This window comes from Cajanus cajan, chromosome 4 (assembly GCF_000230855.2).
Source record: "Cajanus cajan strain Asha chromosome 4, NIPB_CcT2T_4, whole genome shotgun sequence".
NCBI lineage: Eukaryota > Viridiplantae > Streptophyta > Magnoliopsida > Fabales > Fabaceae > Cajanus > Cajanus cajan.
The window spans coordinates 47,852,129-47,866,139 of record NC_138520.1 but is presented as its reverse complement, the minus strand read 5'-3'; the positions used below and the strand labels follow the sequence as shown (position 1 = coordinate 47,866,139).

At 35.6% G+C, this 14,011-nt stretch overlaps 1 protein-coding gene across 1 annotated transcript; it reads left to right on the top strand.

The window, feature by feature from the left end:
• Positions 1–11,780: 11,780 nt before the first annotated feature.
• On the top strand, positions 11,781–13,463 carry LOC109813170 (hydroquinone glucosyltransferase). Its single transcript, XM_020377306.3, has one exon. The coding sequence runs from the start codon at positions 11,938–11,940 to the stop codon at positions 13,342–13,344; it is 1,407 nt and encodes a 468-aa protein (XP_020232895.2). The 5' UTR covers positions 11,781–11,937; the 3' UTR covers positions 13,345–13,463.
• The last annotated feature ends 548 nt before the right edge of the window (positions 13,464–14,011 follow it).

The window sequence follows — 14,011 nt, the reverse complement described above, 5'->3', positions numbered from 1 at the left end:
GGCTCTCAAAACTTTTGTTATCATCAAAACTCTCATAACTTGATTGACCATCCATGAATCTCAACATCTTCCACTCTAAGCTTCAATAAAAGTCTTGTTTTGTACTGCATTGGTTGAGCATCTGTCAAGTATGTACATTGTAGTATAGACTGCTTGACCCCAAAAAGTGTTAGGCACACTTTTCTCCTTTAGCATTGATCTTGCCATCTCCATGATAGATTAAGTCTTTCTTTTTGAGACACCATTTTATTGTGGAGAATATGCGACTGTAAGTTGTTGCTTAATGCCTTCATCTTCACGAAATTTGTCAAACTCGTGTGAGCTTTATTCCTTTCCTTAATCACTTCTAAGTACTTTTATAAATTTTTCACTTTGCTTCTCCATAAGATATTTATACTTCTTGAAGATTTTGAGAACTTCTGATTTTTCTTTAAGGAAGTAGACTCGCATCATTCTAGAAAAGTCATCAATGAAAAGGATTAAGTACCTATAGTTGTAAAGTGATGGTGTCGTCATCAATCCACAAATGTTAATGTGGATCCACTCAACAAGTTTTTTGCTTTCCAAGCTTTTCCAATAGAAAATGGTAGTCTGTGTTGCTTTCCAAAAAGTCATTCTTCATAAGCTTCATTACTTTCTTTTCCATGTAGAAGATCTCTCATCATATTCTTTTAATATAGCAGCTTCAAGGCATGAGTTTTAAAGTGTTCAAATCATTGAAGCCATAGCTATGAATTATTGATTGCGCTTTTGTGAGAATGTTAGTAGCATATATGAAATTTATTGGAAACACTTTGTTTTCTTTCTCTATTTTAACTTGAGGTATCTCTTGCCTTTTGTTATTATAGATAGTGCATGTATCTCGTTAATTTGGAGTGAAGAACATAACCTTTCTCCATCTTTTGGCCAATGCTCAAGAGATTTTCTTTGAGGTTGGGAACAAGTAGGACATCATTAATGAGTCTTCTACCCTTCTTAGTCTCCACCTTGACAATGTCTTTGCCTTTTGGTTCCACCATAACATCATTCCCTAATCTTACTTGAACTTTGACAAAGCTATCAATTTCTTTAAAGATGGTCTAATCATTAGCCATATGATTACTAAACTCACTATCCAAGTACCATTATTTTTTGAATCATTGTTGCAATATTGGGTAGCATAAAAAAGATGTTGCTCATTTGTGTACAATTATTTATTTCATGCATACAGATATAAAGCCATATAAGACAAATTGATGGAGTCAAGTAGGTGAGATGGAGAAGATAATCTTCTTTGCTTGAATCTGCAATGGATCTTGCCTTTGAGACTTTGATTCCAACGAAATGAAGAGTTGAAGAAGACAAGATTTGGAGTTCCAAATCTTAGAAGGAAGCATTCAAGCTAGGAGTGAAAATGATGGCTCACGGTTTGGCTTTAAACGGTGAAGGATTCCTAAAGTAAACTAAGAACCTAGGTGACTTTGCGGAGAGAAAACTGAAATGTATTCAGAAGAATTTTCAATTATTCTCAAAGTAAAGTACATGAATGAAGGAGGGAGACTTAAATAGGCACGGATTAGAGCTAGTTGGCGCCAAGCTTCAAGGCTTCACAATTGGCGCCTAAATTTGAATTCAAATATGAATTTGAATTAAAAAATTTCAGCTCCCATGTGCTTGGCCGTGAATCTTGGTGCTTCTATGCATCTAAGTTTAATTTGGCAAGCATTTAGGGTTGATTTGAGTGTGCACATGTTCAGCCACTCATGGTGAAAAACATGTGACTCAAATTTGACTTAAATGACTTCCAAATTAAATCTAGTTTTGCCTAATTAGCCTATTTAAGTATTCCTTCCATATTCCTATTCTAATGGCCTAAAAACAATGGCCAACCAAATACAATAAAAAGGAAAAATTACAAGGATTAAAATGAGCTCCATATTGGGTACAAAAAGCCCAAAGGCCCATGAAGCCCAAAACTAGGCTTATTAAGCCTAAGGCCCAAAACTCCTATACTAGATGTCCAAAATACAAGACCAAAATTATTCAACCTATACTAATATAATATATACATTGGAGATCTCAAGTTGTGGCCCATGTAGAATTCAACTTGGGCCCACCAAGCCCAATTGGCCCATTGAGCTTTAAACTAGCCCAAATCTTCATATCTAGCCCATTTCTCTTGGATCCTTCAAAGTGTCTCCTCTTGCCCTCCTAGGAATGATTCTATCATCCCCTCTCTCTTGAAAAGGATTTGTCCTTAAATTACGCTAATTTCATCATTTATTTGGGCCTGGCCCTCTCATCCTTATTCCCTAGTGGAGTCGTCATCTGTCGGAATCCAAAAAATTTTAATCTTATCCATAGATGGTTTACTTCCAATTTGAAAATCTCATCAATTAAGGAATATTCGGAGTCTAGATTAATCCTTAATTAATGATTTTGAAAAGAGTTTGAAGGAGTTGCCACCAATGTTTTACTCAAAATATCGAGAAAAGAAAAAAAGTTTTAAAAAATGCCAAATCGGCCTTTACAACTAGAATTTGGGCTCGGGGTCTGTTACGTGTTAGGAATATGTTAGCCACCCTAACACGGCCTAAGTCAGTACCCTATAATGAAATTATCGCGATCGAGAATAATAATTTAAATATTTACCTTCTTTTGTTAATGATTATTTACATGTTTAAATTTAAATATACACGATTTACCGTAGAACATCTACATGATTGCTTTTAGTTATAATATCATTTATGATAGAAGAAGTAAATAATGAAGAAGGGATTTGATGAAAATACCTCTTTGAATGAGCTTTTATAAATACTTTGAATGTTGTGGTTTTGAGGTTCTTTTTGTCTGCCTTTCATACTACAATATGCCTCACAACTCTCAAGAAATACAAGGAGAATAAGAGAGATAGAGAAATTCGAGCTATAAGGACTTTAGTAAGCAATTTTATCCAGTCCCCCAGCACTATGCATGGTGCTCGTATTTATAGGTGTCAGACTAACAAGAATGACTCATTTTTTATCACTAGAATGACCCGTTCTGGATCAGTTTATTAAGAGTAAAATTTGAACCTAGAATGACCCGTTCTAGAATTGGAATGGCTCGTTCCTATTTTGAATTTACCTTATAACAACTTGGGTCGAAACGACCTATTTTAAATTGAGAAGACCCATTTTAACCTAGGGTTTCTAGGCCTTTTTAGAAGTTTGGAATGACCCGTTCCGAGCTCCTAATTCAACCCTTTTGGGCTTTGGGATGCTGGTATGCTCTAGTGTCAGTTTCGAACCTTCGGGGACTCCTTTGTCTTGTATTCCTTTCTGTATAAAGCTTTTGAAATCAATACAATATCCTTTTTTTTCTTTTCTCTTGTCCAATTGTAATGACGTATGTTGTTGATGGTTGTCAAAAATTGAACAAGTCAATAAAAAAACATAAAAGATAATAAAAAAATAACCCGCTACTTTGAAAACCCGTAAAGGGCAGCTTAGGCAAAAGTTAGGGTTTTCTAAGAGACAAAAATAGAGTCCCAAGATGCTTTAACACATTAATTGGCCAATATAACTAATGATGTCCATCAATTAACCGAAGCATTTCACTTGTAAAAAGGAGAAAAGGAAAGTCACCTTTTGAAAACCAAATCAAAATATGCATTGCATGCATCCAAGAGCATTTCACACACTTAGAGGATTTTCTTTATCCGAGGGGAATTATCTAAAATGTGTGAAAACTAGCATCCTGCATAAAAGAAATAACCATTCAACATTTTTGCATGTTAACATAGAAAAAAACTGATAAAACAAAGAAAAGAAAAAAATGATAATGAATAACAACACAAAAAGGAAAAGCTCTTACACTAGAAAAATTCAGAGCTAAAAAAAGGTAAATACAAGACTTGGAAAAATCCTTAACATGCGAAATCCATCCTCAAGTGAAACGCAGAACATCCCTATATTAGCAATCCTATCTCATGATCAAGTCAGGCATTAGAACCATTCACATGTCAACCATGGTATCCCCAAGCCACATCAACATTCCAACCCTACTGACACTCTTCAACACCCTGACAACTACAACAAACCATCTAGGTCACCCACATCGATATCCCCGTTCTCACAATGTCACCACAATGAGCACTACTCGAGGCAACACTTTGACAACACATCCACACTAAATCCACTTCAACGATCAACAATCATCAACCATGAAAACTTGACAGCCAGCAAATATCCACCAAAACTCAACATTCACGACATACGCTTGGAGAGGCATCATAATACTCACCCTGGTAGGAAAAACGCATGGTTCTTACCAACCAATCAATTAGTAAAATCCCCTAAAAATGCTTGGAGAGGCATCATAATACTTGTATGATGGGAAGAATACAGAATCTTCGTCATACATCCCCAACACAAACGCCTAGAGAGGCATCACAATACTCACACGACAGAAACAACACTAGAATCCCTACCATTCATTCCCTAGTGAGAATGCTTGGAGAGGCATCATAATACTCACACAGTAGGAACAAAATAAAGTTTCTACTAGCCTTCAAGCTTAGTCAACAAAAACAACCCAAGATAGGGGCATATCAAGCACCTTTTGCCTGTTATCCCTAGGACAACCTACTATAGAAATCAAGCAAACAAACAAGGGCACCACAAGATTCCTCAAACTACATCATCACGAAAAATAGCCTGGAGAGGCCGACATAATAATACTCACTTCCCGATTCGGTAGACGACAAAATCGTAAAGAAAAAGTCTTGAGAGATGGTACTCACCTCTTGATTTGGTATACGATAAAAGCCGTAAAGGAAAAGTCTGGAGAGGCGGTACTCACTTCCTTCATTGGTACATGACAAAACCATAAAGGAAAAGTCTGGACAGACAATACTCACCTCCCGATCTGGTACACGACAAAGCTGTAAGGAAAAAGTTTGGAGAGACGATACTCATCTCCCCCATCGGTATACGACAAAGCCATAAGGTTGGCGAGACGGTACTCACATCACAACTTGGGTCGGCTAAAGTCCTAATATCAGTCCAGCCCGGAGAGACTAAGCTTATAGAATACTCATCTCCCCCACTAGTATACGTCAAAGTCATAAGGAAAAGTCTGGAGAGACGATACTTACATCACGACTTAGGTTGATTGAAGCCCTAATGTCAGTCCAACCTAGAGAGGTTGAGCTTAGAAAATACTCATCTCCCTTACTATTATACGACAAAGCCATAAGGGAACGTTTGGAGAGACGGTACTCACATCATGACTTAGGTTGTTTGGAAGCCCTAATACTAGTCCAGCTTGTAGAGGTTGTGCTCAGAAAAAATTCACTCTATTGCAAGCTAGAAAAGATCTTCACCTCACCATCACAAGGCAAGTAGAAGCAGTATAAAGCATCCATACAAAGACTGGAAGTGTAGATGGTACATTTTTTCATCCTCATTTCTCAACGAAGCATGCTACCCAACATTCAGCTACTCCAAGGAACAAGGATACGGGCAAACCCATCTATTTGAAGGAAGCGATGTGGAAGCACTTACACTGTGAAGTAGAAGAGAAGACTCAAACGAAATGTCTACGTCTTTACTTGCCTTTAGAAAAACAACACACAACTATCCAAAAGGACAAGTAAAGAGGGGGCATCTGTAGACACCTAATTTCATTCGGGACATGCAAACAAGGAAATGGACCTTTAATACAAGACAAAGAAGTTTTCAAAGGCTTAGAAATGACGTCATGATGGACCAATGTGATATTAGAATGGCCCACTGACATCAGAATGAACTAGGATGACATTAGAAGGCCCAAAAATTTGAATTAAGAGCTTTAAACAAGCAGTTTCCAATCTAGAACAAGTCGTTCCAAGCATCTAAATGACCTAGAAGTCCTAGGTCAAAACGGGTCATTCCTAACCCATAATGGGCCGTTTTGACCCAGTTTCTTATGAATTAATTTCAAATTCATAATGGACCATTTCATATTTAAAAATTGCTCATAATAGACTAGTTTAGAACAACCCATTTTAGTGACTAGTACAACCCATTCCATTAAAGTCTGATGTATATATATATATATGAACCTCGTGTACCATGATCAGGACAAGGAAAAATTTACCTATTAGAGTCCCAGATAGCTCAAAAACTTCTTTATCTCCCCTTCCTTGTATTTCTCAAGATTTGTGAGGTAAATGTAGTGTGTAAGGAAGCCAAAATGTGCCTCAAGTCTACCATATTGGAAATAATTCTATAAAATCTCGTTCAAGAGGTATTTCCATTAAAATTCATTCTTCATTATCTATTATTTCTATCAAAAACATTACCATAAGTAAAAGAAACTATGTAGAAGTCTTAGGATCAATTGTATAATTTTAAATTAAGCATGTAAATAACCATCAATAAAAGAGTACTAAATATTTAAACTTTTATTTTTTATCATGCAAATTTCATCATAAGGTACCGATATATAGCGTTGTAGGCTGTCTAATACCTTCCCTATATGTTATCGAACTTCGAACTCAACTTTGGCTATAAGGGCCATTTTTGGTAATTTTAATTTTTTTTCTTCTCCTTTTCTGATGTTTTGAGTAAAACATCGATGACAACTCCTTTGAACTCTTTTCTAAAACCATTGATTAGGGATTAGTCTGGTGTCCGGGCATCCCTTAATCAATGAGATTTTCAAAATGGAAGTCCAAACCATCTGTAGACAAGTTCAGATTTTTTCGAGGTTCCGACAATTACGCCCTACTTAAAAATAACAAGCCCGACTTTAAGCCGAGGCAGAGAACACCAGATTTGTCTTGCGCTCAGGGTCAACATTTTCACGTCTAGCGCCCGGACATTTGGGCAAGGCCTTTATACACATGAAGCATGCCCAACTTTGAGCAGTCAAGCCTGGCCTTGCATGCGATCCAACACCTAATCACCTACATAAAAATTGCTAGATGTTGAAATAAACATTTCAACAATCAATCATACAAATTAAAGTCTCCAAGAACTCGTTTTACATCTAGAAATTAACCAATTTTCGTTTACAACTTTCACTTGTTAAATTCAACAAATTTCTCCCCTTAGCGTTTAACCCCTTTCTACAAAGCACTCAATTAATTACTCTAAAAACATTTGATCATCAAATAAATTACATATTCAGAATCTACTTGATAATTCACGTAAAACGCACATAACAATTCATCAAACAGAAAACTTATGGGATTGGGGCCAATCCTTCTAGGATTCTAACCCATTTTCTATAGAACACTCAATTAATTACTCTAAAAACATCTAATCATCCACTAAATTACATATTTGGAATCTACTCGGCAAATTACATCTAATGAACATAACATCTCATCAAATAGAAAACTTATGGAATTAGGATCCAATCCCTCTACCCTTCATGCATACACTCATCCCCAAAAATGAGTATTCTCACTCCCCCTTTATTTGGAGTGATGCAACATACAATTCTAATGTCCATCCTCTTCTCCGGTGATCCTTTCTCCTTACTCCCCAGATGTGTTTTCTTCAAAGCACCCAAGTATCAGAGAACGTGAGATGAAAAATGAATAATAATTTTCCCCTTTCTCCTTTTTGCTCTAATATATAACTTTTATTTCTCTAAACCCTCTCTTATCTTAATTATTTCTAATATTTTCCTGACCGATTAAATGTATTAAAATGTATAAAATAAAAACTATTAATCACAGTAGAAAATAAAATCATTATAATCTCTTTGATTAATTATTATTTAATAAGAAAAATTTCATCCTTTCATGATAAACAAATATAATAAAAATTAATACTATGAAATATAATAACAACAACTGATACTTCAAGCTGTAGTAATCACGATTCATACTTCAAACTATAATAATCATAATTCACATTTCAACTTCAATTATAGATAACATCAATTCCATCCATCAACACATACACAAAAATGCAATGCGATGTGTACCTACATCTAAAATGAATGGGGTACCAAATGATCATCATCAAGAATATATTGTTGATACCCGAGTCCCGAGTTAACCTTAGGCTACCAACATAGAAGTGTTCCCACCAGAACACCAACAAGTTCTCCCTAGAACCATAGAAACAGGTTCCCATCATAACCACATAATAGGTTCCCACCAGAACCACATAATTATGAAAATATGATGCATGTCACAACCATACAAATACTTCTATATAACTGCATCATGATCATCATATCACCCATCATTCATAAACATCTATACTCATTTACATTAATTATCATCCATCAATGCTTTTACATAAATACATCATGATCATCATATCATCCATCCTTCATAAACATCTATACTCATTCACATCAATTATCATCCATCAAGATAGAAAATCATCATTCATCAAGAATAAATGCAAATATACATATTCATCACTACATAATCAATTGTTAACATCATCATATCATCATTTAAAACATCATAAATGAGTCTCTTGACAATCTACATCGGGCTTGGGAACCCACACCTAACTTTAAGCCGAGACATATTTTCTCGCCCAATGCCAGCACGTCTAGGCAAGGCCTTCATACACATGAATGCATGCCCGACTTTGAGCACTCAAGCCCAGCACCGCCTACGATCTAAGACCTAATCACCAACATCAAAATTTCTAGATCTTGAAATAAATGTTTCAAAAATGAATCATACAAATTATAATCTCTTAGAACTCATTTTACATCCATAAAATTCACCAATTGTTTACAACTTTTACCCCTTAAATTCAACAAATTTCTCCCTTTAGGGTTCTAACCCCTTTCTACAAAGCACTCAATTAATTACTCTAAAAATATCTGATCATCAAATAAATTACGTATTCAGAATCTACTCGATAAATCATAACAAACGCAAATAACAATTCATCAAATAGAAAACTTGGGGGATTGGGGCCAATCCTTAGAGGGTTTAGGGTTTAACCCCCTAGTCCCTCCTTACTTTTTTCTCAATCATATTGAAAGACACTTTCTTGCCCAAAATATTGACAATGAGGGAGTTCTTCTAGGGTTCACACCACTCCTCAAACTCCTCTTTGCTAACATGGATTGTTGGACATGGATCTAGTTCTTCTGCATCTTCCTATTGCATATCCTCTCCATATATGTAGTCTTCTAGCAAGACAAAATCTCACACATATGAATGGAAATCCTCCAAGCCTCCATGCTCTTCCTCCAAAAGTTTATCCTAATTATAAGATATTGTATGAGTGATACTCGGTTGGAGTAGGTCCAACCCTTCATCCATCATCATTACCTCACTACATCCATTCTCTCTTGTTTTAACTTTTTTTGGTACTATGCAGTAAGAGATCTTTTTCCTCAGATGACTCCATTGGAGAAACCCTAGGAGAGTCGTCAACCATTCCTCTTATATATCTTTTATAAAATAAATATTTAGTTTGTGCATTGAATAGACTAAAATACTAGTAAAGATAATTGTTCCTGCGTAAGAACACTCTTCTTCTTGATCCTTCCTAGTTACCTTCAAGTCCTTCTGAATCTTCCGTGTTAACCAAACACTAGCTCCACGTGGTGGGGGAGGGTACCTGCACAGGCACTCCGACGATCAAGTCAGTGTTCGGTTTAGAGCAATAAATGCATTAGCGGGAATAGTAGCGTACCTCATTTATGTCACACCACATGTATATTTATAGTGACATATGTGGGCCTGATGGGCCTTCATCCTTGGGAAATGGGTAATACATGACTTAACCTTAATTCTGTCTTAATCTGGCATGGTAATTAATGCAAAGTAGGCAGTTGGTTTGCCACGTGTTTATCATAGGCTCTTTCTTCAGGTTCTCGGCCAAGCTTGGGGCCGAAGGGGTGTTCGGCCAAGCTTGGGGCCGAAGGGGTGTTTTGAATAGCTTCAGATCCCTTCTCTTTGGGTTTTTGGCTACTCACGAGACCGAGGGAGTGTTCGGCCAAGCTTGGGGCCGAAGGGGTGTTCGGCCAAGCTTGGGGCCGAAGGGGTGTTTTGAATAGCTTCAGATCCCTTCTCTTTGGGTTTTTGGCTACTCACGAGACCGAGGGAGTGTTCGGCCAAGCTTGGGGCCGAAGGGGTGTTCGGCCAAGCTTGGGGCCGAAGGGGTGTTGTGTTTCATTCGGCTAGGGCATTCCTTTCGGTCTATTTCCTGACCTGAGGGGGCAGTTGGTGTGGCTCCTTGGTTCGGGCCCCCCTCTCGGCCTATTGTCCGACCGAAGGGGTGCCAATTGGTGCGTTTCATTAGTTTGGGCGCCCCTTTCGGCCTATTGCATGACCGAAAAGGTGCTTACTAGTACAATAATAAATTACAATATTAAAATGTAATTGTCTTGTTATAATATTCAATTAGTTATAGATTTTATAACAACATTAAAACATCTCCAATGGTGGTTCTTATTATACTTTAAATGAGATCCACTATGTCACATCATTCTTAAGTAACTCATTATAATTTTACAAATTTCACTCCAATGATGGGATCTTATAAGCAACCCAAACTTTTATAACTTTCTATTTACACTTTACTTATGCCAACCTAAAAAAATTAATGTAATTATTATAATTAAATATTAATTTATTTAAATGTAATATATAATATTTTAATATATTAAAAATTAATAATAAAATTTACATAATTAATTTAATATGTATAAAAAATATTAAATATTAAAAGGAAAAAAAGTTATATAACCATGAGAAATATATAATGATGATTGGTGATTAGGTTTTAATTTGTGGGTGATGAAGGATTGATGATGCATGTTTGTTTAAAGAATCAAGACTAAAAAAAATTATTTCCTTAATTCATAAGTAACTTTATTTATTTAAGAGTAATTGCTTATTTTTAAACAATTTTTTATGTCATGTTATCACACTCCAATGAAAGTTGTTAATAAACACTATTACTTATTAGTAAGATAAACTACAAACACTCTCCATTGAAGATGCTTTTAGAAAGTGAATGATTTAACTACAAGATCTTTAATCTATAATGATCTTTCTAGTATTCTTTTAGCTATATGGACCTAATTAAAAAATTGACAAAACTATAGGATCCTAGAAATTAATTTAACCATTATTTTTACACTAAAATACTCTTAATTAGTGAGGAGAGAAAATAATATTAATTATGAGAGAAAAATAGTATAAGAATAGTTTTAAAAAAATGTAGAATCGAAAGAAATTAGTTTTTTTTTATAAAAAAATTATATAGGTTATAAATTACTAGTTTTTTAATAATAAATTAATTAGTATTGAAATCTTATACAAAAGAGGAGGTTGTATATAATTTGTTAAGTAATAAACTAACAACAAATTAGATTAGATAAAAAGAAGAAAAAAAATTGAACGAATTAATTAAACTTATTACATTAATAAAGATTATATATAACTATTCCAAATGTGAAACGAAATGATATTCTAACCATTGAATTTCCAACGTATGTTTCGAAGTTACAATTATTTTCCATTTATTTAGATTAGTGAAAGTTGAAAAACTAAAAGACAAGAACAATACCCAAAATGAAAACAATAAGAATTAAAGAGATTGAATTGAAAATTAACGCAAAAAGATTTTAGAAAATGAAGCTGCTAAAAGTCTTCGGGCCTTCCAATGATAGAGGGAGAATGAAAGCAACGTTTCCGTTTGAAAGCAACAACGAACGATTAAAATTAAAGACGAGTTATAATGAGGTCCAGTGGAAACCACGTACGCAGTTTAGTTCGTATGCGCTGACATCATCATGTCTTACACTGTGTATATAACATTAAAATAAAGAAAGCGAATCTAAGATCTGCTACATGTAAATTCTTGTTATATTATGTGTATATTGGAGAACAAAAAGAGAATGATCTTCTATATTATATTTATAAGAGAATTCTTTCCTCATAACGATTTTGTGAACAAGCAAAAAACTATAGTCTATACTCTTTAGTCAGCATCTATGGAGAAACCAACTCACGTAGCTCTTGTTTCAAGTCCTGGTTTCACCCACTTGGTCCCAATAACTGAGTTTAGCAAGCGACTTGCGAAGCATCACCCAAATTTTCATGTGACTTGCATCATTCCCTCGCTTGGACCACTCCCAGAATCTTCCAAAGCCTACCTTAAAACTCTTCCTTCAAACATACACACCATCTTACTTCCTCCCATTAACAAAGAACAATTGCCCCAAGGAGTAGGCCCTGGAATCCTAATTCAACTCACTATTACTCATTCTCTGCCATCAATACATGAGATCCTCAAATCCCGATTCTCCAAAGACCCTTTAGCTGCCTTGGTGGTAGATGCTTTTGCGTGTCAAGCCTTGGAGTTTGCAAAGGAGTTCAATGCCCTGTCCTACTTTTACTTCCCTTCTTCAGCTTTGGTATTGTCATTGCTTTTCCACGCTCCAAAATTGGATAAGGAAGTTTCAGGTGAGTACACAAACCTTATAGAACCTATAAAGTTACCAGGTTGTGTACCAGTCTTGGGGATTGATCTTCCGGTTCCACTCCAAAGTCGATCTAGTGAAGATTACAAGCAGCTTCTTCAAACTGCCAAGGCAATGGTTGCAGCTGATGGGATTATTATCAACACCTTCTTAGAAATGGAACCAGATGCTATAAGAGCGTTGGGAGAGTATGGAGATGGGAAGAACAAATTATACCCAGTGGGACCCATTACACAGAAAGGGTCAAGCAATGAGGCTGATGAGTCAGATAAGTGTTTGAGATGGTTGGACAAGCAACCACCTTGTTCGGTGTTGTATGTTTCATTTGGAAGTGGTGGAACACTTTCTCAACAACAAATCAACGAGTTAGCTTGTGGTTTGGAATTGAGTTGTCAAAGGTTCTTATGGGTTTTGAGAGCACCTAGTAATTCAGCTTCTTCTGCTTACCTTGAAGCTGCAAAGGAGGACCCTTTGCAATTCTTACCAAGCGGGTTTTTGGAAAGGACAAAGGAGAAAGGTTTGGTTGTGCCTTTATGGGCACCTCAGGTTCAGGTCCTTAGTCACAATTCAGTTGGTGGATTCCTTACCCATTGTGGTTGGAACTCGATCTTGGAGAGTGTTCAAGAGGGAGTGCCTTTAATAGCATGGCCACTCTATGCAGAGCAGAAGATGAATGCAGTGTTGTTAACCGATGGATTTAAAGTTGCATTAAGGCCAAAATTGAATGATGAAGGCATAGTGGAGAAGGAAGAAATCGCAAAGGTGGTAAAGTGTCTGATGGAAGGGGAAGAAGGTAAAGGAATGTGTGAAAGAATGAGAAATTTAAAAGATTTTGCTACTAATGCATTGAAGGATGGTTCTTCTGCACAGACCTTGCTTCAGTTGGCTAGTCATTGGGAAAATTTCAGTGGGATTTAGGAAAATAGTTTTTTGGTTTATTTTTATATCTTGGTCTTTTCTTCGATATTTCTAAGTAGTTGTGTTCTATTTATTTTTATTAACTTGATCTATTAACTTGTTTTCATAACATTTGTTGACATTTTTATCGCATGGTTAGATTGAGACCAGTCGAATAGACTTCAGCTAAGCTAGCTCCAACATTATTACAAAATTTGAGTTTTACTTTAAGCGATTTGACTATTGTAAGAGAGTTGTTAATTGGTATTTGAAATTAACAAAAAGCAGTAACAAAAGATAAAAGCAAAAAGCAGTTACAAGAGTTAAAATAAAATAATAAATTTGGAAGGCTAAATGATTGGAAACTGATTTGAAAAAGATAATATTTATGAGTGTATGTTTGGATTTCCGTTTGAGAAGCTTCAGACCGACAATTCCGATTTTCAAAGCATATAACAGAGAAGTAAGTGTGAGGTATCTTTTAGACAAACGTACGTTCATGTTTAGATGAACGTTTATATAAACACAGCCTGATTGATTGTATCTTTCAAATTTTGAATACATGAATTTATAATATACTAATAAATCGGTCAAGTTGTTGTCGTGTTTCCATATTTTCAGCCATTATTCAAAGCAACCTCTCACTATTTAGCTAATTTGATCCGATTTTGCCTAATTTAACATTTAT

Coding starts and splice junctions, on each gene's coding strand:
- LOC109813170 (XM_020377306.3), top strand. CDS start 11,938: ATGGAGAAACCAACTCACGTAGCTCTTGTTTCAAGTCCTGGTTTCACC.